Source organism: Lepisma saccharinum, chromosome 16 (genome assembly GCF_977018435.1).
Source record: "Lepisma saccharinum chromosome 16, izLepSacc3.1, whole genome shotgun sequence".
In the NCBI taxonomy this organism is placed as follows: domain Eukaryota; kingdom Metazoa; phylum Arthropoda; class Insecta; order Zygentoma; family Lepismatidae; genus Lepisma; species Lepisma saccharinum.
In genome coordinates, this window is record NC_139244.1 from 38,866,999 (window position 1) to 38,891,079 (window position 24,081).

Below are 24,081 nucleotides of genomic sequence, written 5' to 3' on the forward strand. Positions count from 1 at the left end.
GCAGATCTTGTTGATTGATTCCTATGCTAACTTATGTGACCTTATAAACTGTCATAAGAGATAAGAGGTATACGAGATATTTCCTCTCGTAGAGAGCAAGAAATGTCTCTGATAAAGCCCTATATTGTGAGTGTATATAATCTTCCTGTTAGATGTATATTTAATTTAAGTTTGGTTCTTTGTATGAAGGAGCCGATATAGAGTTTAAACATTACATGTTAAGTGTTTTTTTTTCACAGAAATAAAGCTGCCTCGCTCAACATCTTTAGTGTTTATCTAAATTACAATGTATTTATAGATATATTGGATCGGTAAAATTAAGTAATTTTAGCAATTCACAAATATGCCTTCATCAGCCGATACCACCATCACAGGATATTTTCAACCACTTTTGATGATGATGAATGATGATTAATTAGGGAAAACTGATGAAAGAAACACCCATGCCCAGGGAAGGACTCCTACAAGGAAACATCAGTGAAAAGACTGAATTGACCAATTCAGTGAGCTCATCAATGAGGTAGATAAACGAAAGGATTACGGGAGAAGTTATTACCTGTCCTTATTTATATGGTTGTGGTAGGAATTCATTAGTTGATCATGTAGTTTCTTTTCATATTCCTGATGCTTTCCCTGCTGCATTTCTTCCTTTGTAAAACTAGCTTCCGGGTCACCTGCAACAGAAAAGAGGTAAGGGATTTCCACACAATGGTTTTTACAATAATTACACACGTACACACTGTGAATCCACATTGTAAACTTAGTGAAATTATCATAAATGTCCAAAGCACGATCAACTGCTACAATATGATAGTATACCTACGAAAATAAACAAAACTGAATTATCAATGAATGGGTGTTTGCAATCATCCAATCATAGTGTTCAATTATTTTAATGTAGTTTACGGTTATTACAAATGGCAATAAGATGGCACGAACACGATTTGGACATTATAAATCTAAACCCAAGAACAGGTTTGTTAACTCATATCATCGAAGAGAAGCATTTGATTAAAAAGAGAAGGGTTTTAAAAAGATTAACGGGAAACAGAGTTGAATGTCTGGGAAGCTTCGTTCATTGCAGAAGAACACTGGAATAAATTAAATAATGAAAATGGTAACATAGATCCTGTATGGAGTTTTCTTTTTCACAAATGGAGTAAGCCACCATCTTTAAAATTTAATGTAACAGAAAACATCAAGAGAATTTGTGAAAACAATAATGAATTTCAATTACCTGATGATATTTGGGATTCATAATTAAATAATAATAATAATAATAATAATCTGAAATAAAAATAAAAGAGACTGCTTCTTTTCACAGTTAAGTTGCTATATTACAACAATGTAACATTGACAACATCCATTATATAAGGGATTCTTTTTGTTTAAAAAATTAATAACCATTGTTATAACTGCATATCTTTAGTCAAAATGAAAATAAATGTCTGATGAAAGGAGCGTGTGTTCTCCTGAAACATCACAAAGAAAAAACTGTTTTCTTATGCTTATAATAACCGTAAACTACAGGAAAATAATTCTACAATGCAAGCAATGCGTACATACAAGAAAAACTATCATAGTGTTGAAGTCTTCGGAAACACTTTTCTGCTTTTATGACAGTTTTCACTAATTGAGAATTAACGATGATATGATGAAGGGACACTCGCAAAGAACATTCATGCCCACGTTGGGATCTGAAACTGGGAACTTCAGTGGTGAGGTACAAGGACAATCACTTAACATGCTTGGCCACTGAGCCAGCCTCTTGTTTTGCTTCAATCTGTTTCATTTCTAATTGAATCATCAAACAATATGTACAATGGAAAGCATTTGCTTTTCCAGAATAATACATCTGCTTGTCATCTCAGGTGCAGTATATGAAGAAGTCAAGTCATTTTAAATGAACAAGGCATCAACGGGATACTTTGGCTGCTGACTTAAGAAAAATAAAGGTTAAATAACGTGATGGCTGATAGAGGTTGATATATTCAATGCCAAAAAGTCTACGCAGTCTAACTAGAATGATAAGCCAGAATGGGTTTTATTATTATTATTATTATTTCAAGACAGGCACCTTGCAAAAGATCTAATCATGTTCTCATGAAGTTCATAATGTAGCATCATTTTCCCTTGCACAGAATGAGATCAATTAAGGTTCTGACACTCCTCAACAGTTTGTCCACTGAGAATGTAAATGTTCTACATCCGATTTTTAATTCTTCTTAGGAGAAACCTTTAAAGTTTGACAAGATATATTTATTGGGCCTTTGTCACCATTGTGCTGAAAGTTTGTATCATTGCAAAGGCTGATATATTGAAACCTTTCTAAAAATAAGTAGTTGTTTGGTTAGGTATTTATGTTGTAATTAATTAATGAAATTTCAGATAGAACAATTGCATGCAACACTAACTTTGATTTGAGAGTGCCAGTGTTTTATCTACCAGAAATGAGATGGAGATGAAACAATTTCATTATAAATTTGTCATTCACTATCAAAGTAAATTAATAAAATCAATCAATCAACTACTTTCATTCCACTATTATTAAAAAATTTTGTTTGTTAACAACAAAAGTAAGACCCAAAGACCACTACTACTTCTAAGTAGCTCCCACAAGTGACTGAGGTTAGAATGCAATTGTTTTTTCTCATACTCAGATGGTGCTTGTGGTTGGTTCAGGGAAATTGTCATAAGACTTCATTGGCTGTTGTAGTTTGCATTCTTGTGGTTGCTTCTAAATTCTGTAGATGAACCAAAAATACTCTCAATATATCAATATTGGTTGTATTTGGAAACAAGAAAAGGGGTCTTGGTACATTATATTACCCAGTACACCATGGAAGCTGACAGGTGAGATGAACCTGAACATTAAAATAGCAGCCATATCAATTATTATTTCTATGGAAACAAATTTCTTTCATGTTTGATACTCTCTGGTGAAATCAATGAAAAATACACAAGAAATGTAAATGGTACTCACCTAATTCATGTAAATACATACAGTCTGCTTTCGGACATGGCTGATTCTTCATAAAATGTGAACAATACTTAGTCGTCCCTAAAGATGCCTTAAGGGTTCTTCCGTCGACAGAAATATTATTTACTGCTTGAATAGCCCTTAAAGCATCCTCTCCCCTATGGTACGTGACGTACGCACTGGCACTTGGACCCTGAAACAAAACAACTTTCTCAATTCAAATAATAATACTATTTGAGAGTTTGAGTGTAACTGGCAAGTCTTTTGATATTGGACAAGCTTGACTTTGGTGTGGTGTTGTCTGAGGATGGAAACTGCATAGAATGATGACTCCAATATGCTGAAAATTAAATCTTTCACCCTCATAACTATTTTTTTGTATTTTCCCCAACTTTGCAACAATTTATTTTAACTGTGTCAAGCATTTTACACATAACAAACAAGGTGTTTCAATACAATGGTTGTTTTAGTTTGTCATGGGAAAGGTTTCCTCAATAACAACACTTATGACTCATTTGTTTAACAAAACTATGCCACATGCAGAAACATATGGAGTGTAGTTGCTGTTAAGTCACTCAACTGTAAATTATTACTTCCTGGGGGAGGCTTTAAAGCATGAATCCCCTTATTAAATTTAAAAATGCTCATTTTATTGAAACATCCTGTACAAGTTTTGCCTATAACAATAATTTATTCATTATTTAATATTATTAACAGCCTATTCCATGCTGTTAGAAATGATGAACTTTTGTGATGTTCTCATTAGCATAATTCTCTTTCTATGTTGATCATTATATGTAGCTTTTCTACCTCTTACATTACTTACAATAACCAGAATGAATAATGAACTGAGGAAATGGATCGAGACAAATACAATGATACATCCATGTCTTAAAACAGGGTTTAAAGCTGGGACCTCTGGTGTCAGCATCTAACATTCACTACTCTGACATGGAAGCCAGAGTTATTTACTTACAAAAGTAAATGTAACTTAATCAGAAAATATAAAGAAGACAAAGTTATATATCACTCACCTGTGACCCAGCATACGATGTGCTTTGGTTTATCACAACTTTGTGTATTTTGCCAAATTTTCCAAAATACTCATGCTTTTTCAAAGTCTGCAATAGAAAAGGATTTCCATCATATAACAGTGCTACATATAATGTAATAAAAGAGGATACCATTCTCATTGGCAAGTAATGCTTTTGACATTTAAAAAAAAAAATGTTTTGAATACCTGATAGTAAAAATTAAGCCAAGCTACATAATAAACTCGCACACACTAGACATCAGCTCTTGCAATTCTTTCACTTCATGGTAGATAAATAATTTAAAATACAATACTCAGGAGGACTGCACACTAAATATGTCTGGTGCAAGGCAGGGGAATGTGATTAGTTTGTGTCAAAATGGAAATTTAAGCAAATGTACCGAGAGAAGAAAGCCAATTGTGTTACCTGTCAGAGCAGGAACTCATCACACATAAAAATGCAACTTTTAAAAGTTCCAATGTCTTGCTGGATTCCCACTTGACACTGTCAAGATAAAAATGGAGCTAAAACAGGTGTGGGAAGTAGGAGGACCAAAAGTATACTAGTGAACGGTGGAAGCAAGCTTCACAGCAGAAGTCAGTTTCCTGACCCTGAACTTAGGTGTTGGCAAATAAGCAAAGTGTTAACCTCCAACCCTCTCTTTCTCTGAGCAACAACTCATTTTTTCCCCAGTATTAAGATATTCAAATCTGTCTATGCTTCATGATGCCAAACACTTTCAGTTAAGAATAATGAACACGTTCAACAGTAAAATTTATTCACCCACATCAAATCTACAAAGGCAGTTTGAAATTTTTGAGTTCTTTTCAAAAATGCACCTTAAATTCTTTTCCAGCATCACTTTTTCCTTTAACACTTGTTGACATTTTGAGATTAGGTCATGGTCGACCGTTGCAAATCACTTATTTCTTCTCTATGTATGACGGCAAACGAAAACAACTATTTATATATCTTTTAGTACTCATAACCTTCGTGCTAGTTTAAATGCCTAACAATGTGAAATGAAAGGTAAACAGTAAGGACACAAAGAGCACATGCATGGTCACTGTCTGATGAAGCAGTTAAGATGTTCGAATCCCACTCCAACGATATGCTTACCTGACAGCTGTGCTGAATTCGCATAATGACTGCAGCTCAAAATGCTGAGAATTTAAGAAAACCATTCAAAATCATAATGTCACAGTAAATTTGTAAACAGAATAATATTCATACTATGGGAATGAGACACGCAGTAATAGATAATTAAGGTACTCACGTTTTCCGCGAAGCTGTTTTACATTATCTACTATTAATTTCGGTAGCCACTGTCACCATCCTCGTTGGAATTCGTTGTGTTGTTGCTTGGCGCGTTTCTGTTGTATTTTGTGCTGCTGTTGCCTGTATATCTGCGTATATGTAGTCTGCTGTTCACCGGTGTTAATTGATGCAGTAACGGAAGCCAGGCGTGGGGTGCCTGACCATTATCTATGTTCAGTTCATGGTTGTAGTGCATGATGGCATGTGTTTCTTTGATTTTTGTGTCTATGAGTGTGTGTGCTTTGTACAAAGGCTGTCACAGAGAAGGTGAGACTAATTCCTGTATAGGAAAACAGCGACCTCCATTGGCTAGCAAATGTACTAGGGTGAAAATTTGGTTCCATTAGCTGCCAATTGAGACCAAAATGAGCGCAATAGGTCAAAAAGTCGTGACTGCGTAGCAGTTAAAAGACAAGCATGTACATGGACGCCTCCAAGAATCATTAAAATGAAACAAAAAAAATTACAAACTACAAAATTTTTATTCAGAATCAGCCATATCGAGTAGACTCACATCTTTTTCAAAATAGGCACCATTGACAGCTAAGCAAGCATCCATACACTCCTGCCACTTTGTGATTGTCTTTGAAAATTCGTAGCCAACTGAAGAAAATGTGCGCTGTGGTGATCACTTCTTCGTTCGTCATGAAATGACGACCAGGTAAAGCGGGTTTAAAAGTGGAAATAGCCAAAAGTCGCACGGTGCAAGGTCCGGACTGTATGCTGGATGCAGGAAAATCTTTATTTTTCTCTTCATCGCGTAATCCTGAAAAGCCCGCACGGTATGCAGGCGTGTGTTATCGTGGTGCAATATGAAGGAGTTCTTCAAATGCGGCCTCTTTTTTGTTACGTGCTGGTGCAGTCTCTCCTTGACTCCTTGGTAATACTGTGGCTCTACTCAGTCTGTCTTGATCGGCATATGCCTGTTGAAACAATGCATATGTTTCCGCAGTACTTTTCCCTAAACGCCAACAAAATTTTAAGGCATGTCGCTGTTCATCTTGAATACTCATTTGATAGGTGCTGCTGAATTCTCTCACTGATGGGCCTCATGGATCTGACGATGTAATGAGCCTTGCACTCGCATTCAGCATCATACGATGCCTGGATTGTTGAGCGGGGAGAGGAAGTAACGTTTATGTTTGTTTAGTTGGTCAGCTATTTTGGAGGTTGGTTTAAGTGCTATTTGGATGTTGTAGGGGCAGAGGGCTTTGGTAAGGCACACCACGGCTGGCTTCCGTTACTACAGAAATGAGCACCGGTGAACAGCAGACGACATATATGCAGGGATGATGGCAGTGGCTACCGAAATTAATAGAAAATAATGTAAAACAGCTTCGTGGAAAACGTGAGTACCTTAAGAATAATATGTTCTTCTTGATTTCAATTTCTTGTGGGCATTGACACATGACTTACACACCCAGAGGAAATGCCAGTGGAAGATTCTCAGCATTGCCAGACATTTTTTAATGTACATGTGATGTATGGAGAATTCCCAAGTATAAATTTAATTTCCACTCAATGTAATTTCATTTATTATAAGTTTTAACTACTCAGATGCCCATTTCCAGTTTTCGCTTTGCCTTAACTAAGAACTAGCATTGTTAAAAAAATATAAATAAAAATGCAGCAAATATTTCAAAATTGTTAAACAAATAACCTACTAAAAGACAAAATTCACAAAAATGAAATATGAAAACAATGTCTTCTGTTTCTAACTGAAGAGAAATGAATTACTGTTTTGTTCAGTATTGTCCTGAACCTAGCTTCAAAATCATCTGTGGTAAAGCATGGCAAGAGATTCAGAAACCTACCTCTGAATCAGCAAGCCTTAGAGGCAGTCCCACGACAAATACTAAATTCCTTTGGACAACCCGGACATTCGCCAAATGTTTCCTATTCTCAGTAATTTTCTGTCTCCTCTGCAGGTCCTTCTGCCGTTTCTCTGCCTTCAGCTTCAGAATCTCCTCCTGCGTGAGTGGTTTGAAGTCTGCAGGGTTCTCGGGATAAGCTTTCCTACAAGCGGGGCACAGGCCATTCTCATCAGTACGAATCCTATGCCAACAAAATCTGCAGATCTGGAACGAAAAAGAAATAAAGTTAACACTGCAAGGAAAGAGAACAATGTTTACATGTATTTTCATGGGCAGAAAAATACAGGGTGCCCGGTCACCATGGCACCTGAAAATTTTCACCTGACTTCAAATTTAGTGCTAAATAAAATATATTTTCTTTAATATTTAAAGTTCACTTATGGAAATTTCCATTACCCTTTCTTTTTAAAATTGGCAAGTACAGTATGCGTTTTCTTAAGATTTGTTTGTTTCCTGTGTCACGTTTATAATGAAATCAGTATAATAAACATGCCATTATAATTTCTTTACCATTGCTAGACAAATCTGCAGAAATATGGTAGAGTCTGACATACAGTCACCGACAAAAAAAAATAAAAAAAAAAAAAAAAATGAAGCACCAAGGAGTGAAGTGATTCCAGTCGCCAAGATTGTGAACCTGATGAAGGGACCAGTTGAGTCTTGAAACGTTGTTTTTTGTAAAACATATACTCACAAATCGTAAGTAGTTCATTTTATAGCATTTTTTAAGTACTTTTATTATAACATCGTAAGTCGCACATGCCTTAAATATGAGTGGTGGAAATGAAAATGAAATGAGTGGTGGAAATGAATTGAAACTGCACGTGTTGATAGGTTATGTGACTGTATTACAATGATTACAAAATCAGATCAAATAGACAACAGTGTGTGTGCAGTACGGTCATACTGCTTGCCCCATGTCAATAGGATGTGACACCCTCTCGGACCTTGATATATGCACTGATTCAGTTTGGAATGGAGTCGTAGAGCCGTTGTATCCTCTCCTGAGGCAAGTCTGTAAATAGCCCTCGACGTGCTGCAGATCGGCACTAGGTCGGAGTTGACGTCCGAGTTGATCCCACACATGTTCTATTGGGGACAGATCAGAGGATCTTGCTAGCCAAGTGAGTACCTCAATATGATACAGGCAGTCCACAGACACAAGTGCACACGTGTGGACAAGCATTGTCTTGTTGCAACACTGCAGCAGGATGATGTCTTATGAGGATGCAGGATGTCCACGACGTACTGCTGTGCCATATCCTATGGCTCCCCACACCATGGCAACACGGGTAATTCCAGTGTGTTTCTCCACAACATTGGCAGAATGTGTCCCATCCCCTCAGCATCGCCATACTGGCACCAGGTGGTCATCCGTGGTAATGCGGAAGTGAGATTCATTGCTGAACGTGATACGACACCACTCGTCAGCAGTCCATGTTTCCTGGTAACGGCAGTACTTGAAACACAGCCTTTTGTGCTCTGGCATTAACTGCAGTCTCGGCATGCGATGGGGATCCCGTAGTCAGGGTGCTGCCAGTCTACGACCAATGGTGCGGGATGACACGGGGGATTGTAGAAAGTCCTGTACGTGTGTCCAGATAGCAGATGTGATGGGGTTGCATTATGCTTTTAGCACAATCCTGCGATCCTCCCTCTGTGTGGTCAGTCTTGACCGATGGAACCTCCACAATGTGTGTAGGTGTCCTCACGTACCCATTGATGCCAACATCAGGCCAATATGACATCTGAATGCCCGAGATGCCTGGCAATTGCACAATTCGACCAACCAGGCTCATGGAGACTCGCAATGCTGCCCCTATCCAACTAAATCAAGTGCTGGTAATGCTGTGTGATGGCCTTCCCTCATGGTTTTGACTGACCCTCTGACGCTCCGCACAATCCTTATGAATGCTATCGCGCCTGATAACATTATCACTCGGTGGCACAACTAATCCACTCTGGTAGCCATACATATCATTGCAACATACCCATCGAAGATACACACGTGTACGAAATGACGTACAAGTTGGACCTTTCCTTTTGGGTGCTTAACTTTTTTTTTTTCCTCAATGAGTGTATATTAGAATGTATTGCATAGTCAGTCATGCTGTTACCAGTTGAGACATCTATAGGAATGCCACTCTAGCACATGAATTAATTACTTTTAACCCAATCTTGTATTAATTAATAAATTATAATGTTTTAAGATCATATTTCAAAATATGAAACTCTCTTAGTTGGATTCATGGCTTTCTTCAACAATATTTGACCAAAAAAAATGCCCCTGCAAAAAGGGCCTGGCACCTGAATTAGTTTTTGTACCTTTTGTCTACCTCTGTGTATTTTGGTTATTCAACACAAATTTTTTACTTCCTACATTGAACAAAATAATGAGGATAAAAGAAGATGAGATAGCCTGGACAAGACTTCATCTCTCTCAGCAGAAAGTCATGAGTTGAGCATCCAATATAAAGGGGCATATTAATCATATTCTTTCACTTACTAGTAGTAAGACAACTTCTCACAAAAAAATATTTTGAGATTTAGGAAAAAATTTGTATTTGGTTTTATGCAAATTCTTAAAACAAGCTTTTACAAAACAGAATTTTAAGAACATTCAAGATGTACTTATATGCACAACTGAAAATTCTTCCAGTAAATCACCAGCCACTGGCATTGCGAAGGAGTTTCGAACCGGTCTGTACACCCCACCAGCAAATTTCCATCGTCAAGTTCAAATTAGAAAATAAGCTTTTTTTTTCCGACAGTCAATAACATAAATAAAGAATTAGTACTCCAAAAAATGAGAACTTGAAAAATCAAGTGTACATTGCAGGAACATTTCAATTGTACACTCCTGTTCAGATAAAATGGCATATACTTCAACAGTGCCAGAAATGTTTCCAAAAATGAAAACTTCTTTGTGTGTGTGTGTGGGGGGGGGGGGGGATTTACAGAATGTCAACTTCATGACTAAAATTTCCCCTTAAATTTAAAAGATTTTTCTTGAAGGAGGTGTGTAAAATTTAATAATAAAATAGAATAATTATTCATTTCTGTATGTTATTGACATAGAATGAGACAATAAAGGAAAACAGTTTTTTTCCACATATTCACTCATCTTGCCTCCTTCCCCAAGGATATAATAGTAATAAATTATCTATAAAATAGTTTATTATTATTGTTTGTAGTAATTTACATATAAACAGCCTGAAACTCCCTCCCTCCCTACAAGCATTTCTGGCAATGCCCATCTTCCATCTTGCCAGCCTGAGATTGTTTGCTTATATGTTGAGGAGAACACACAGAACATTATTGCAGCTATAAGCATGATACCCTGTATGTGGCATGAAATTCCATCATTATGCCTTGTTTCAGTGTTGCCAAATTTTCAGACTTGAAACTTCAAGTGTATGGCTGTTGCTTATTGGATTCTTTGCTTATTTATTTCCATCAAGTGCTGTGATGATTGTACATGTGTGAGTGTGCTGCATTGGGATATAGTTTTTCTTTTTTAGTTTGCAAGTAATTCATTTCATAATAAAAATGACTAGTAGAGATCCAAGCAGCTAAGCACAAGAAAATATATTTCTCTTATTGTAATGTCACATCTTTAAGGAACATGAAAATTCATTCTTCTGCAGTTTGCCTTCCTTCATTCACTTTGCAGTCTCTGGTGTCCTCTCTCCAGTAAATGTATTGTCTAGATACAAGTATTTCAAGAAAAATAAGGAAACACTAAGCTTACAAGAATAAGAAATTCCTCTCGATAGGGGAGACCATGTAAAAAAAACATGCTTTGTTCAGATGTAGCAAAGATTTCACACTTTTGTTATAATTTTCACATAACTTCTAGTGAATTGTCTACAAATTTTCAGTGCCCTGATGATGATAGTGGAAACTGTTTTTCGCTATCACCTAAACTTTTCTCTGGAAACACAATTTTATCAGCGCACGACTGCATGTTATTGTAGTCGCAGTACTTATCAGCACAGGCTGCATAGGGGAGGGGGCGGAGAGAAAGGGATAGATAGCCACTTGGTTGAGGTATAGTAAGGTATAATGGAGTTGCAGTTATTTGCATCAGTCAGTTGCTAGTGGGATTACGCAGTGTCTGTTCCTGCAGTGTGTGTCATGCAAAAACCCTAATGTGAAGAATACTGTTTGTGCGTGTTCGCGTGTTTCCTGTGTTCAGCGATGGTTAAGAAGTGTGTTAATTTACCAAACCTTTTCTGTTATGTGTGTGGGTGAGTTTACGACAAAGTCCCAAAGCCATCCCATTTCCCCGCTTGTCAAAAGGCGTACGAGTTGTATTTTGAATCAAAGGTAGACGAGGGCATCACAGAACTGTTGCTCACGTTACTCTTGCTATTTAAGAGGCTGGTTGCATGGACCCCACCCATCTATGCCATTTGCCGTAACACAGTTGTGGAGGGAACCTAGAGACCACATAACAGATTACTTTTTTTAATGAAACTAACTGGGATCTCAAGTAAATCAAAACACACAGTTTCATATCCAAATTTGGAATCTGCAGTACGTCCAGTTCCGCATTCCGATTCTCTCAGTTCCAAAACCACCAACGGAATGGACATTGGAAGATGAAACAGACGATGGTAGTGACCAACCAATAGATCACGAAGATCTTGATTACATGCCATCTACATCACAGCCCCAACCACAGCCATTGTCACAGGCAGAATTAGCATGAACCCGTTGTTGACAAAGACAGTGTGCTGTTACCACCGCTCCACCTGAAATTGGGTTTCATGAAGAATTTTGTGAAAGCAATGGACAAGGATGGCAGGGTTTTAAATTTTTACTGTCCAAATTGCCTGCGATAGTACTGCAAAAATTAAAGAAGGTATTTTCATTGGTCCTCAGATTCGTGACTTGATGAATGATATAACCTTCGAAGAGTTGCTGACAGATACTGAGAAGGTGGCTTGACTTGCCTTCAAAAATGTATGCAACAATTTCTTGGGTAACGTCAGGTCTGACAATTACAGGGAACTGACGGAACACATGCTAGACTGTTACAAGGCTATGGGGTGCAACATGTCTTTCAAAATACATTTCCTGCATTCTCATTTGGTTTTTCCGCCTAATCTCGGAGTTGTGAGTGATGAATGTGGTGAGCGATTTCACCAAGATATCGCTGCCATGGAAAGATGATATAAGGAAAGATGGTCACCAAACCTTTTGGCAGATTTCTGCTGGACACTCCTACAAGAAGTTTCACCACCCACCCACAAACTTAAAGTTTCCAGGACATGTTTCTAACTTATAAATACATTTCAAGCTTTTTGCAGCTTTCTCGTACCTTTTTTTATGTTTTGTAATACAAACAATTAATTTTGTTCCATGATCTGTATTTTATCCAGCTACAGGTTCCTCCTGTACTGTAATGGAGTCGTTTCCAAGTGTCGAGAAAGTTGCTACTTTGTTTTTCATGAATTACAATATATTGCTACTATATGAAATATAGGCTAAGCGGTACATGTAGCATATCTTTTCCAGAAAAATTGGTACGTGATGGAACATTTCTGATTTCATTATCGTAATCAGCGTATTTGATTTAGTAAAGAACACCTTCTTTCATCTCGCGGCAAGACACAAAGTTCAAATTTGTTGCACTGTGTAATAGCTTCAAGAAATGCTGCGATCTCATATATTATTTCATTTACATTTAAAATTGTATGATTAGGTCATACTGTAGCTCTGAATTTGTGCATGTCCACCCAATGTTGGCAATCTGTTGAAAGTTTAAGAGGTTCAAATTCAGTCAAGAACATTGTAACATTGAAGGATATAGTCTTCACAAAGTTTGCTTATAGTCCACTTTATGATCAGATAGACTAATTGAAACTGGAATCTTAGCTTAACTCTCGAGATATGAATGCATGGGTCATTTGGACTTGATGCCAAAACAAAGTGAAATCAATCGTCATGAGGGCATGCTATAGTCCACCCTTCTCACCTCATTGGACACACATTCTATTTCTCAAACCAAAGGTACAAGAATGTCCTACCATTTCTTTTCTTGTCAGTCCTTTTCATCCACTCTTTGTGTAACTTTCTTCTCTGCATTAAAACACACATTTCTTACTGGCAGAATGTAGAATCTGATATGATTTTTCCATGAAAGTTTTCTGTGTCGCCTGATCTGTGACTTTTCAAAACATAGTTTCCATTCTATTCTACACATTCTAAATCTCAAAATAATCATTTAAATAATATTCTTCTGTTTGGTAAGAAGTTAGAGACTATTAACCAACTACTTTGGAAAGTGTGGGTGCTTCAGGAATGGCAAGATGAAGAAAAAAGTTTCCGTTAAAGTGAATTTGAACCACTGCTGGGGGACTGAATGTTGAACTCCTCAATTACAAAGTGAGAGAGTTATGGATGCATTGTCAGGAAGGCCCTGATTGGTCAATTGAGTTTGAGTTTTTGTTTTAAGTACACTTTATGCACAGAGAAGGTAATCAGGAGTTGATCTAAGGTTCAAAGTGGGTTCCGAATGACTATGTGCCTCCAGCAGATATCAAACCCTGGATCCCTGAATTGCAAGATGACGACGTTACTGCTTCACCATTGGGGAAACCTTGACAGGCCAATTGAGTTTGGACTCAATATAGAATAAAAGAATATTCTGCCCCCCCCCCCAAAGAAATACAAGCTGCAGGAATACAACCTTTGATTGCAAAGCAGACAACATTTGCCAATATGCAATCAAGGAGACCTATTAAGTTGTCAGCAATAGTACACACATTTAAGCAGCTTTCTTTCATAATATTTAAGTTATTATAAAATTTATGAATAACAAATAAACAATATTCATTATAACATACACCTCTATCCATCAAGGGGTCCTGGTTTGATACAAGGTGGAGGCACATAATGGTTTGGTTGGTTGATTTGGTGTTTTATGCACATTAAGGCTAATCGGAAATGGACATACACTTTAAAGGGAAATCCGAACCACTATGTGCCTCCAGCGGGTATCAAATCCAGGACCCTTTCATTACAAGGCGATGACGCTACCACATCAGGGAGGCCCACATAATGGTTTGGATCCCAATTTAAAGTGTAGGCTCAGTCCTGATTAGCTCATCTGTGCATAAACTGACCATAATTTCCTGTAATCAAGGATTTATCTATCTTTGTATTTTGTATCATCACATTTCCATTACTCTACAATAATTATATACAGAAACCAGGCTGCAACTCATACATTCACAGTCTTTTGTTCTCCTAACATGAAATACAATTTTAACACCAATAAAAAAAATGTGAAAAATAAAAAGAAAGGCACGTAGATGAAGAGTACCAATCAAATCTAGGAGCTTTCGTTTCACAGCATGCTAACAATGTTCAGCCATCAAGGCTGGTATGGATGCAACAAGGTAGACAGGCTACTGTTCCATAGATACTGCTACAAGCATTCCTGAGATGTGATCAGGAGTCATTCCTTGACAAAGTGCCCTTGAATCTCAATTTTAAAAATTAAACAATGACGTAATTTAATTCTATCTTGCAAGTCAACAATCTAAAATTGTCATTTGGATAAAAATTCAAGTATTATATATAAGTTAGTTAATAGTAGAAGGTATTTTACATATTGTTTTTAAGCTTTAACTTTTGTTTTGTACAGTGTCCAACTAAAACACAATGTAACAAATTGTTACATTTCCCCCCTCAACTCCATTAGAATATTCGAAGGTCAATTACCTTCTCAGTTTGTCTTAAATAATTTATTTTCTCATCATTTGAAAATTCACAGAAATTAAAATACAGTTCTTATTAAGTGAAGAAGAAGAGTTTTTATCTGTCCCGTCCGTGACACAAAATTGTTCACCTACAGCCACACGCCTGGGACAGTATCAGGGTGCAAAATCATTGAAGCCTGGTGGGGGATGGAGATCTTAATCTACACACACACACGGACCACAAATATGTATATATAACTATATTATATTTATATACTTTTAGTGTTATTAAATATAAAAGTAAATTACTAAATATTTAAAAATACATTATTATTAAATACATATACAGGAATTAATTTGTTACTTATTTTATGTCAGATGTTTATAAAGTAGTAAAATAATTCTAGCTGGTTATAAAGATAAAATAAATTACAAAAATAGTTGAAATAGTCTCATTATGTAACAGTTTATGCTGTCTTTAATATAAATAAATTTTAGATTTCTTAGTTATATTTGTTATGTGTTTTCGACATTATCTTCCGTAAAGTATATTGAAATCAAAACTAATTCCTTATCGTTTGTTGTTACCACAATCCCCATCCCCGAAAAGTTTTGGTAGAGGGTATATTTGAGGCCAACATTATTATTATTATATGAACTGATACTGATTGGCCAAAAAAATGCAATGACAATGCCTATGTAAACAACATATACACCATGTTCCTGAATGAAAAGCATTTCAGATCAAAATGCTCATAAGCATAACAATTGTGTAGTTGCAAAAAGTGTCGGATGGCTAAATGCACCAAGATGGGCACAAATCTAAAACTTAAGAATCACATTTTGCAACTTGCAATCACAGTCAATTGTGACTGCTTTGTAAAATTTTACATTAAATTGGATTACTACAATATGTGTGTTATACAGATGGCAAACAAGTATGTTTGTTATCTTCACCTGTCTGATGTGGAAGCATGTGTACTGTCATTTTTGGCAGGCTGCAACAAAGCCCAAAAAGACACATACAAGGCAAGTGAAAAAGAAAATGCTGGGGAAGATTTAAATAATAACTGGCACAATACTACTTTAGTGATGGTATATATTTTTTGTAAAAACTGACTCTCTTTGTATCAAATAAAATTCTTTGTATTATTGGTGCATTGAGGGAAGTGAGCCAAGCTGTTACTGAAGTTAGTAAACTAGTAAACAGTTGTATTAGTAAGACAACAGTTATGCATGAAACACATTCCACATCCAAGCAAATATGCTGTAATAAAGGGATGAAAGTTGGAGGAGTGAGGAGTACAACTATTGCATTAAGTTTCTCTACAAGTGTTTCTGTAATGTGAGTTTACGATACATTAAAACGTCACTAAGCCGGACTTAGCTTAATCCCCCCCCAAAAAAAGCAGAATGCAAGGTTTTAAATGTGGCTATGAGTCAACAATCGCATTCGTCATATTGCTCCGTAACGGCTAAAACTATGTACATCCAACGTCCATGGGAGAACTTCCCAAAGAAAAGGTAGTCAACCACTGATGAAATTCTGTTTCCTGCAGCCTTGTATTTAGAAACTGAGTTTTAATTCACTTTCTTCTGATATTTTAGGTTATTTCAGTTAATCCGGACTTCCGTTAAACCTGTCAACTTATTCCCCCATTAGTCCAGATTAATGAGGTTTTACTGTACTTGGCACAGTCGTGATAATGAATTCAAAGTGACCTAAGATCCCACATTCACAATAAATGGTCAGGCCATATTGTTATAGTGAACAATATGCAGTATAAGGGTTAATAAAAAAAAATGTTCTAGCCATGTGAGGTTGTGTTGCTGTATGTATATCTTGGTGTAGCTTGAGAAAGTTCTGGGAAACCAGAATGAAACATCGCAGATAAAATAAAATAATAACCACTAAAAATAACCGTGTTAGATTATTTTGCATCAATATTAGATAAGTACAATAAATATTACTTGGTACATAAAAGCCTAGTTTAAAATTAATCTAAACTAGATTTTTAGTTTAGTTCTTTGTCTGAGGAAGACCCTGATACAGGGTTGAAACGTTACCTGTTAAGTGTTTTTATCTTAATAAACTGCCTTGGTCAGCAACTTAGTGTTTTTAATATGGAAACAAGGCTTAATTATATTACAACAGTATTTATGTGAACACTGACATAGAAGAGTTAATAAACAATGTACAATATTTGTATTTTTATTAGTTGTTGTTCTTCCTTTGAAGATTTAATGTGAGAAAGAGAAATATAAAAATCAAATGAGGAAATAACATTTATTGCCCATGATTTGAATCAAAGGTCTTGGAAATGGAGCATGTTAGGTAAACAAAAATACGTTAAAATATTGAAATTGGTCTACTTACATAAGTGAGTATGTATTCGTATGCGAACTACGTTTCGGAAGCGTGCCAAGGTGAAGCGTGCGAGCAGCTGGCACCACGCTACGGAGTGGTGGGGTAAAGTATTGAAATTGGTCTACTTACATACCACTCCGGAGCGCAGCGCCAGCTGCTCGCACGCTTCACCTTGGCAGGGAACTAGGGCTTTCAACAGCCACTTTAAGTACACCGTAGTGGTGGTTTTAACTTGTTTTATCGAGAGTTTTAAGGGTTTTTAACAAAGGTAGTTTTAATTCTGTATATGTCTAGCACTATGAAGTGTTTTTAACCCGAACCTTTCACCCAGTATCCTTGCATGACACTTCCCCTACGTGGCTTGATGTTCCGAGCCTAAAATACGACCACCTGAAGAAGGAAGCAGTAAAGCTTCCGAAACATAGTTCACATACGAATACATACTCACTTACGTACGTAGACCAATTTCAATACTTTAACGTATTTTTGTTTATAGATAGTGAGTAACACGCACATAACCAATATGCTATGTTAGGTAAAGTTTACGCAAAAAAAAAAGTTATATTAGAAGAGGCATTTTCCAAGTTACAGCAACAGGTAACTGATCCAAAATACCACAGATTCTTTCTCCGATACGACTACATTTTGACCACCACACAATGTACATTAAGAAAATATATCTTCCAGTCGGACACACAGCAAATATCAGGGAAATTGCTTCCTCATAGGTGACCATGTTACAATTTTTGAATTTCATCTTCAAGAATTCATTAAAAAATGCATTATTTTTAAACTGAATTATTGTGCCCTACATTTTACTTTAGAGATCTGGAAAGCCTACGTACTATGTATATATGAACAACACACATCTGAATATTCTGTAGTGAAGTGGATAACGTTTGCATATGTAGTGCTCAAGTACAATAGTTTGGGCAAACACAGGTAAATCATGTAAAGGCATATCAAATATGCTACGAAAATGTCATCTGTAAAATTTATACGTCGGTATCTCTAATAAAAAAATGTCCCCCTTACGTACTTGGACCTCCATCAATATGCATTTAAAATCAGTTTTCACTATTTCTAAGCACATAATGAATGTTAGTGGTTTATTACCAAGCAATGTTTCTTGTGTGCTATTCATTGTCATGCTTGCAATAAAGGTTAAAAATATTTCCCACAATCTGATTAGGCCGACTTCAGTATGCCAGATGAATATTCACAAAGTGTAGAGAAGAGAATGGTGAAAGTATTCATAAGTCATGAACATAATGCTCAATCTTCTATGAACGAATGAGAATGCAATATTCAGCATTTTCAAGCTTTGGAAATTACTAAATTTGTTTTTCAATATGTTACAAAACAAAACATAAAGCATTAACAACACTGAATCTAGAAAAAAAATGTAACTCCCACCACATGCCAACTTTAACACTAAAATATTTTTCTGTTGTCACGTAACTTTACTTTCTCAAATTTCACATCATGTACAGTCTTCATCATGTTTAAACCTAAATTGTGTCCAAACTCCCGAAAAAGCTACATCATGCCATGCTCGAGGAAGCAAAGGTATGTATCGAAAAAGTGAACACTAAATTTAGCCTGGATACACTACTTCAAAATCATACAGAGATCAGAACCGGAGTCACCTGATTAGATAATAAAAAAATATTCAAACATGAGATTCAATATTGCACAAGGAATAATTATTCCTTCACGATTGCATTCTCAGTAAGTTCACAAGGGGATCATAATATTTAACATTAAAAAAAAATCCTATCACGTATAAGCGGAGATGAGGAAACCAGCCCCGAACAAGTTTACTATAAAGCAATTAATTATGAGTTCCTTATGTCCGCACTTTAGTTTCTGGGCATCAATAACGGTCAGTACATTATTAGTTTCCCCACAATGCAATTATGTTTCATTCCCAATACTGAGGCTGAATGAATACTTATTAATAATAGTGCTGGGAATGTAAACCACTGTTTTTTACATTTTCTCACATTCCAAGGTTTATCTTTATCACCATCATCATCGAACATGAAATTAAAGTCGCAATGTATACTTTACTCCAAAAAACAAAATGAAAAATTGATTCAGAGAAGTCTTGGCTTATAGAGTACAACTACGGGGTGGTATCGAAACACTGAAATACTTTTGAAAGGTAAACCTATGTTGACTACAGTTCAAATATAAGTTGATGTAGCAATGCGTATGGTGAATGATATTTTTATGATTATAAAATGAACTAAACTCCATTTTGCAACAGCTACTTGAGGGTCAGAGAATTTCACAGTGATGAATGGTCATCGCATTCCATTTCTGGCACAGAGCCAGCTTTGTCTTCTTTTCAAGTACATCCCCAATTGTCCTCTCAATGCCAGAACAACAACCTGGGCCCACCCGTACAAGTAAATGAAAACCAATTGCCAGAAATGGTTTGAATTGATTTGGTTTCTTTAAGCCCACTTTATGCACAGTAAGGCTAATTGGGACTGGACCTATAATTTAAAGTGGAATCTGAATCACTATGTGCCTCCACCGGGTATCAAACCCCTTGATTATACAAACAACAATGTGGCAGTAATGGTTCCAAATGTTTAATGATTGTTCGCAAGTTGTATTAAGAGTACTAGAAGTGATTTAGAATACTGGAAATGATCGTGGGAGTAAGTTCGAAGCTTGGAGAAACTAATTCACACAGTTAAAACCTTTGTTAAGTATTATTTACCAAATAAATTGTGATTTGAAATGTAGCTTAAGAGAGCAGGTATTCTTGGTTTCCAGTTGACTCTGACCCGAGTTATCATGGATTTTCATGCGAGGCTCGAAGGGATTTTTGTGCTCGAGACTAGATATTACATGATCAGGTATTTGAAGCATTAAGGGCCAGTTTTTCAATGTCTGGTCAACTTATTGGTCAGCCAACCACCAGTTGGAGTTCACCTCCAGTCTTAACCAACACTGGGTTTCTCAATGTACAAATAACCAAAGGTTCGTTGACCTTTGATTTGGCACGTAACAATTGTGAGTTTGCCATGCTGAGCGAGAAATTCGATCCCACTGCCATCTGTGTGTTTAAATTCAAATTAAATTGAACTCTGCCAAGCCCAACAAGTTTATTTTTGCACCAATGTAACTTTTTATTTAATTATTTCTCGTTCAATGTGCCTGAGAAATCGTCTGGTGAAGATCGATCTTCCGATGAGGCAGCCATGTTTGTTCGAAACTACCAGTCATCTCGCTGACCTCCGGATGAAGCACGGATCAAGTTCACAGCCACTTCTCCAGTTGAGTTGACCGCTGATGAAAAACCTAAAATTGCTGTAACCTCTAGTTAATTGCCCCACCCAAACTTTGATTGCACATTGAAAAACCGGCCTTAGGGACATTATCTTAATGCTAAGAGCCCTAAACGTGAGCTACCTAACAGAGAAAGCATTTAACAAAAAATACACCTTTGCACCCAACACACTTGAAGTACGTAGCAGCAGCAAGATGACAGTAAACAAATGGCAACTTGGAAACAGAATCATATAGGATATATGGAAGGGAAACATGGTTTTCTAGAAAACCCACAGTAAGACTCTGAAATATGTGTTAACAGACATAATTAGAAATCAAACCATGTAAAAAATGCATATTCACCATGATAAATTCGCAATTAAACAATCGAAACTAGGGCCATTTTGGCTACATGTGAGAGCATTCTTCCTTTGTTAACCATTTAATAATAATAAGCCTAGTGATGGGCACTCCATTCATTGAGGTTTATACAACACAGTTTGTTGACATTCATTTACGGAAATGGCAAACTTTCCAGGTCCACTTCTAAGTTCTGAGAAGCTAATCACAACTGCACTTACAATTTAAAGCGAGAATCAAACCATTGTGCAATGTGGTCTCTCTCATTACAAAGTGCCAGGAGTACCAAGAAAGAAATGCATCAAGAATGATGCTAAAGCTAAAGTGATATTTCAAAGAACAACAATTGCTTTAACAAAATTAGTTAATCGTTTAAAAATTGGGTGTGACTTATCATACACCCTGTAGCTATTTCCTCCTGTCGTTAAGAAAATAAGCAGACTTCAAACAAAAGCAAAACTCTCTTGGCAAACACTAAATGCAAGTTACCTAGGTTGGGGAACTCTAAGACACAGAAGCATAAAGAACACTTACCTGATAGCCACACGTGCATGGGAAAAAGTTGAGATCGTCTACTTCCAAGGGCTCCATACAAAGTGGGCACTCCACCTGCTCATCTCCGCTTTGATTCAGCACCGACATTATCACAGAATCAAGTTCACTCACACACACCTGTAGAAGGCAAAGCACCTAACATTAAAATTTAAATCGTACCATCCCCAGAACAAAATTTAATCAAACCTTCCAGGCTTAAATATTTTTTTTTGTACATATGTTTATTGTGTAAAATTGTGAATATTTCATAAAAGCCCACACGGCAATTTTTTCTCTTTAATCATTGTTAAGGTACTGATGGGCCTAGCAAAAAATTCCTGGTACTAGTTTACTATTGTTCGGACAGATTTCTCCATTTCTACAGAAGAAACTACTTACCGTAATAAGTTCCTGTAGTATTGTCTAACATTGGGAAGGTGTTTTGTGTGATGTGGGAATTTATGATAAGGGGAAATTCATGTTCATTGTTGAAAATTAATCCTCCGACGGACAATAGCCTTTGGCACGTACACCTTCGTACATCATCACGCGTCGGGATTGTGTTTTGTTCATGTTCATTGGGTATCCAGTGTTTCGAACTGTCTGTGTTTGCAACGAAAGTTAGAAACATGACGTGTCGTGGATGCGTGGTGAAATTTGTACCGGGTGTCGAAGATCCAGTGGATTTTTTAACACGGGATCGTGAAGAAAGGAAAGGAATGTCGAAAATGTGGCAGTGAATGTAAGCAACTCGTTAGAAGGAATGGGCTGTGGGTATATGCCTAATATGACATGTTGTGGATGCGTGGTAAAATTCAGGTAAGTTTTCCGTATCCTGGAAACAGATTTCTTCAAATTTAAAAGTTTGGGGGCTGGTGACTTCGGCCAATTTCTAACATGCATTTAAGAGGGACTCTATAGAGAAAGCCGAGGAGCCGGAGCAGAGGCGGGGCCACGTTAGCGGTTGGGGCCGGTAGGTCAATTACCCCAGGGGCGGGGCCAGGAATCGGTGGGAAATTTGGACTCAAAAATTTCAAACGAAAATATTTTTTTAGTTTAAATTTCCTACCGATTCCGGGACGGATAGCCTCCAAAACCATTCACGGATAGCACCACGAAACATTACAATTTTGTTCGTAAAACAATACGAAAAAGTTTTAAAAAATTGGATCAGATGAGCTTTGATCACGGGTATTTCTTGGTTTCCGAAGGTTGAAACCCCGAAAAAAAAAATGAAAATCCACAAAACACAAGCACGACGCGCAATTATGTGGGAAGGTGTACGCACCCTATTGTGTCTCACGCAAGTGAAAAGAGTACGAGAAAGAAGTACTCGTAAGGTAATGTGAAAAATTGCAATTACTTTGATGAAAAAAACGTCAATACACTTTAAGGAATGTTCCGCAAAGCAGATAGGTAAGTATGAATGTCAAAAATTGACGAAACTAAGAAGTTATAGGTGTCCGAAGGATAGTAAATTTTTACCAAAAATGGCTTAATAAATATAATGCAGTAACTTCATTACCTCCCATCCTTATTTTTTTAAGGTAAGAATGAAGAATATGGTGAATGTCTCCAATTTCGTTAATATTTGGTATACTAACTAATTTTGACCTTCTAATCACAAATCTGTTGTTAAAATGCGGGGGTCACATGTAGAAATTTTACTTTATGCACAGGTAGCCCCACGAACCATGTAAGGGTAGCCCCACAAACCATTCACGGGTAGCTCCACGAACCATTCCCGGTAAGGTTAGGTTAGGCAAGTTAGTTAAAATTTTGTTCATAAAACAATGCGATACAGCTCGAAAAAAAAAATACACTTATATTAGCTTCTTTTCCCAATTTCCACATGTGACCCCTGCATTTTAACAAGAGATTCGTGATTAGAAGGCCAAATTTAGTTAGTATACCAACAAATATTAACAAAATTGGAAACATTCTCTATATTGTACATTCGCTCCTTTTTAAATTTATTTTTCTTTTCTTCTTATACATGCTAACTCAGGGCACATTAAGCTGTTGACTTTTGATTTTGCCACCAAAGTTTCCAGGTTTGAGTCGTGGCCAGGGCACAGATGATTCTTGTCAGTGTCCCATCATTAATTTTATCCTCATGTTTGTGATTAGCCAAAAGTGGCAGCAATGTGATGCCAGAAGATATTAATACAAATACAGTTTTCTTCAGACAATACTCCTAAAAGTTACTTAGAAACAACATATGACGGACTCCTCAGGCAAACAACACTGGGCTTGGAAACAAAGTGTGCTATATTGCACGAATAAGCACAAGCTTGCTCGGAGTTCAGATAATTTTTACAAATTGTGCATGAGAAAAGAATACTTGAAATGAATTCAAAATTTGGAGAACCTAAATTGTACCACTGAAAGTTCACTAGTGAGAAATTCAGTCATGAGAAGTAGGATACACAAGTGACCATGTTTGCAAGTGGCTGCTGCCTGAAGTGTTAACACGAAAAAAAAGGTTGTAGCTATACACATATAAGAGGAAGGAAACTCCGAAAACTATGCCTAACTTACTTAAAACATAAATAGTAGCACAGTAAGCATGTAGGAGCATTTATAATGCTAAGAGCAAGGCTTGATCAGTTTA

The 24,081-nt window shown here is 36.7% G+C and overlaps 1 protein-coding gene across 1 annotated transcript in view; it reads right to left on the reverse strand.

Moving 5' to 3' along the window:
- LOC146000415 (uncharacterized) overlaps positions 1–24,081 on the reverse strand; it is a 70,145-nt gene that overhangs the window by 41,806 nt on the left and 4,258 nt on the right. Inside the window, exons 2-6 of the mRNA XM_083138016.1 lie at positions 21,468–21,605; positions 7,146–7,409; positions 4,015–4,101; positions 2,984–3,173; positions 557–674 (exon numbers count right to left, since the gene is read on the reverse strand). Of these exons, the coding sequence (XP_082994142.1) occupies positions 557–674; positions 2,984–3,173; positions 4,015–4,101; positions 7,146–7,409; positions 21,468–21,575 (767 nt within the window). The 5' untranslated portion in view covers positions 21,576–21,605. The remainder of the gene's footprint in view (positions 1–556; positions 675–2,983; positions 3,174–4,014; positions 4,102–7,145; positions 7,410–21,467; positions 21,606–24,081) is intronic.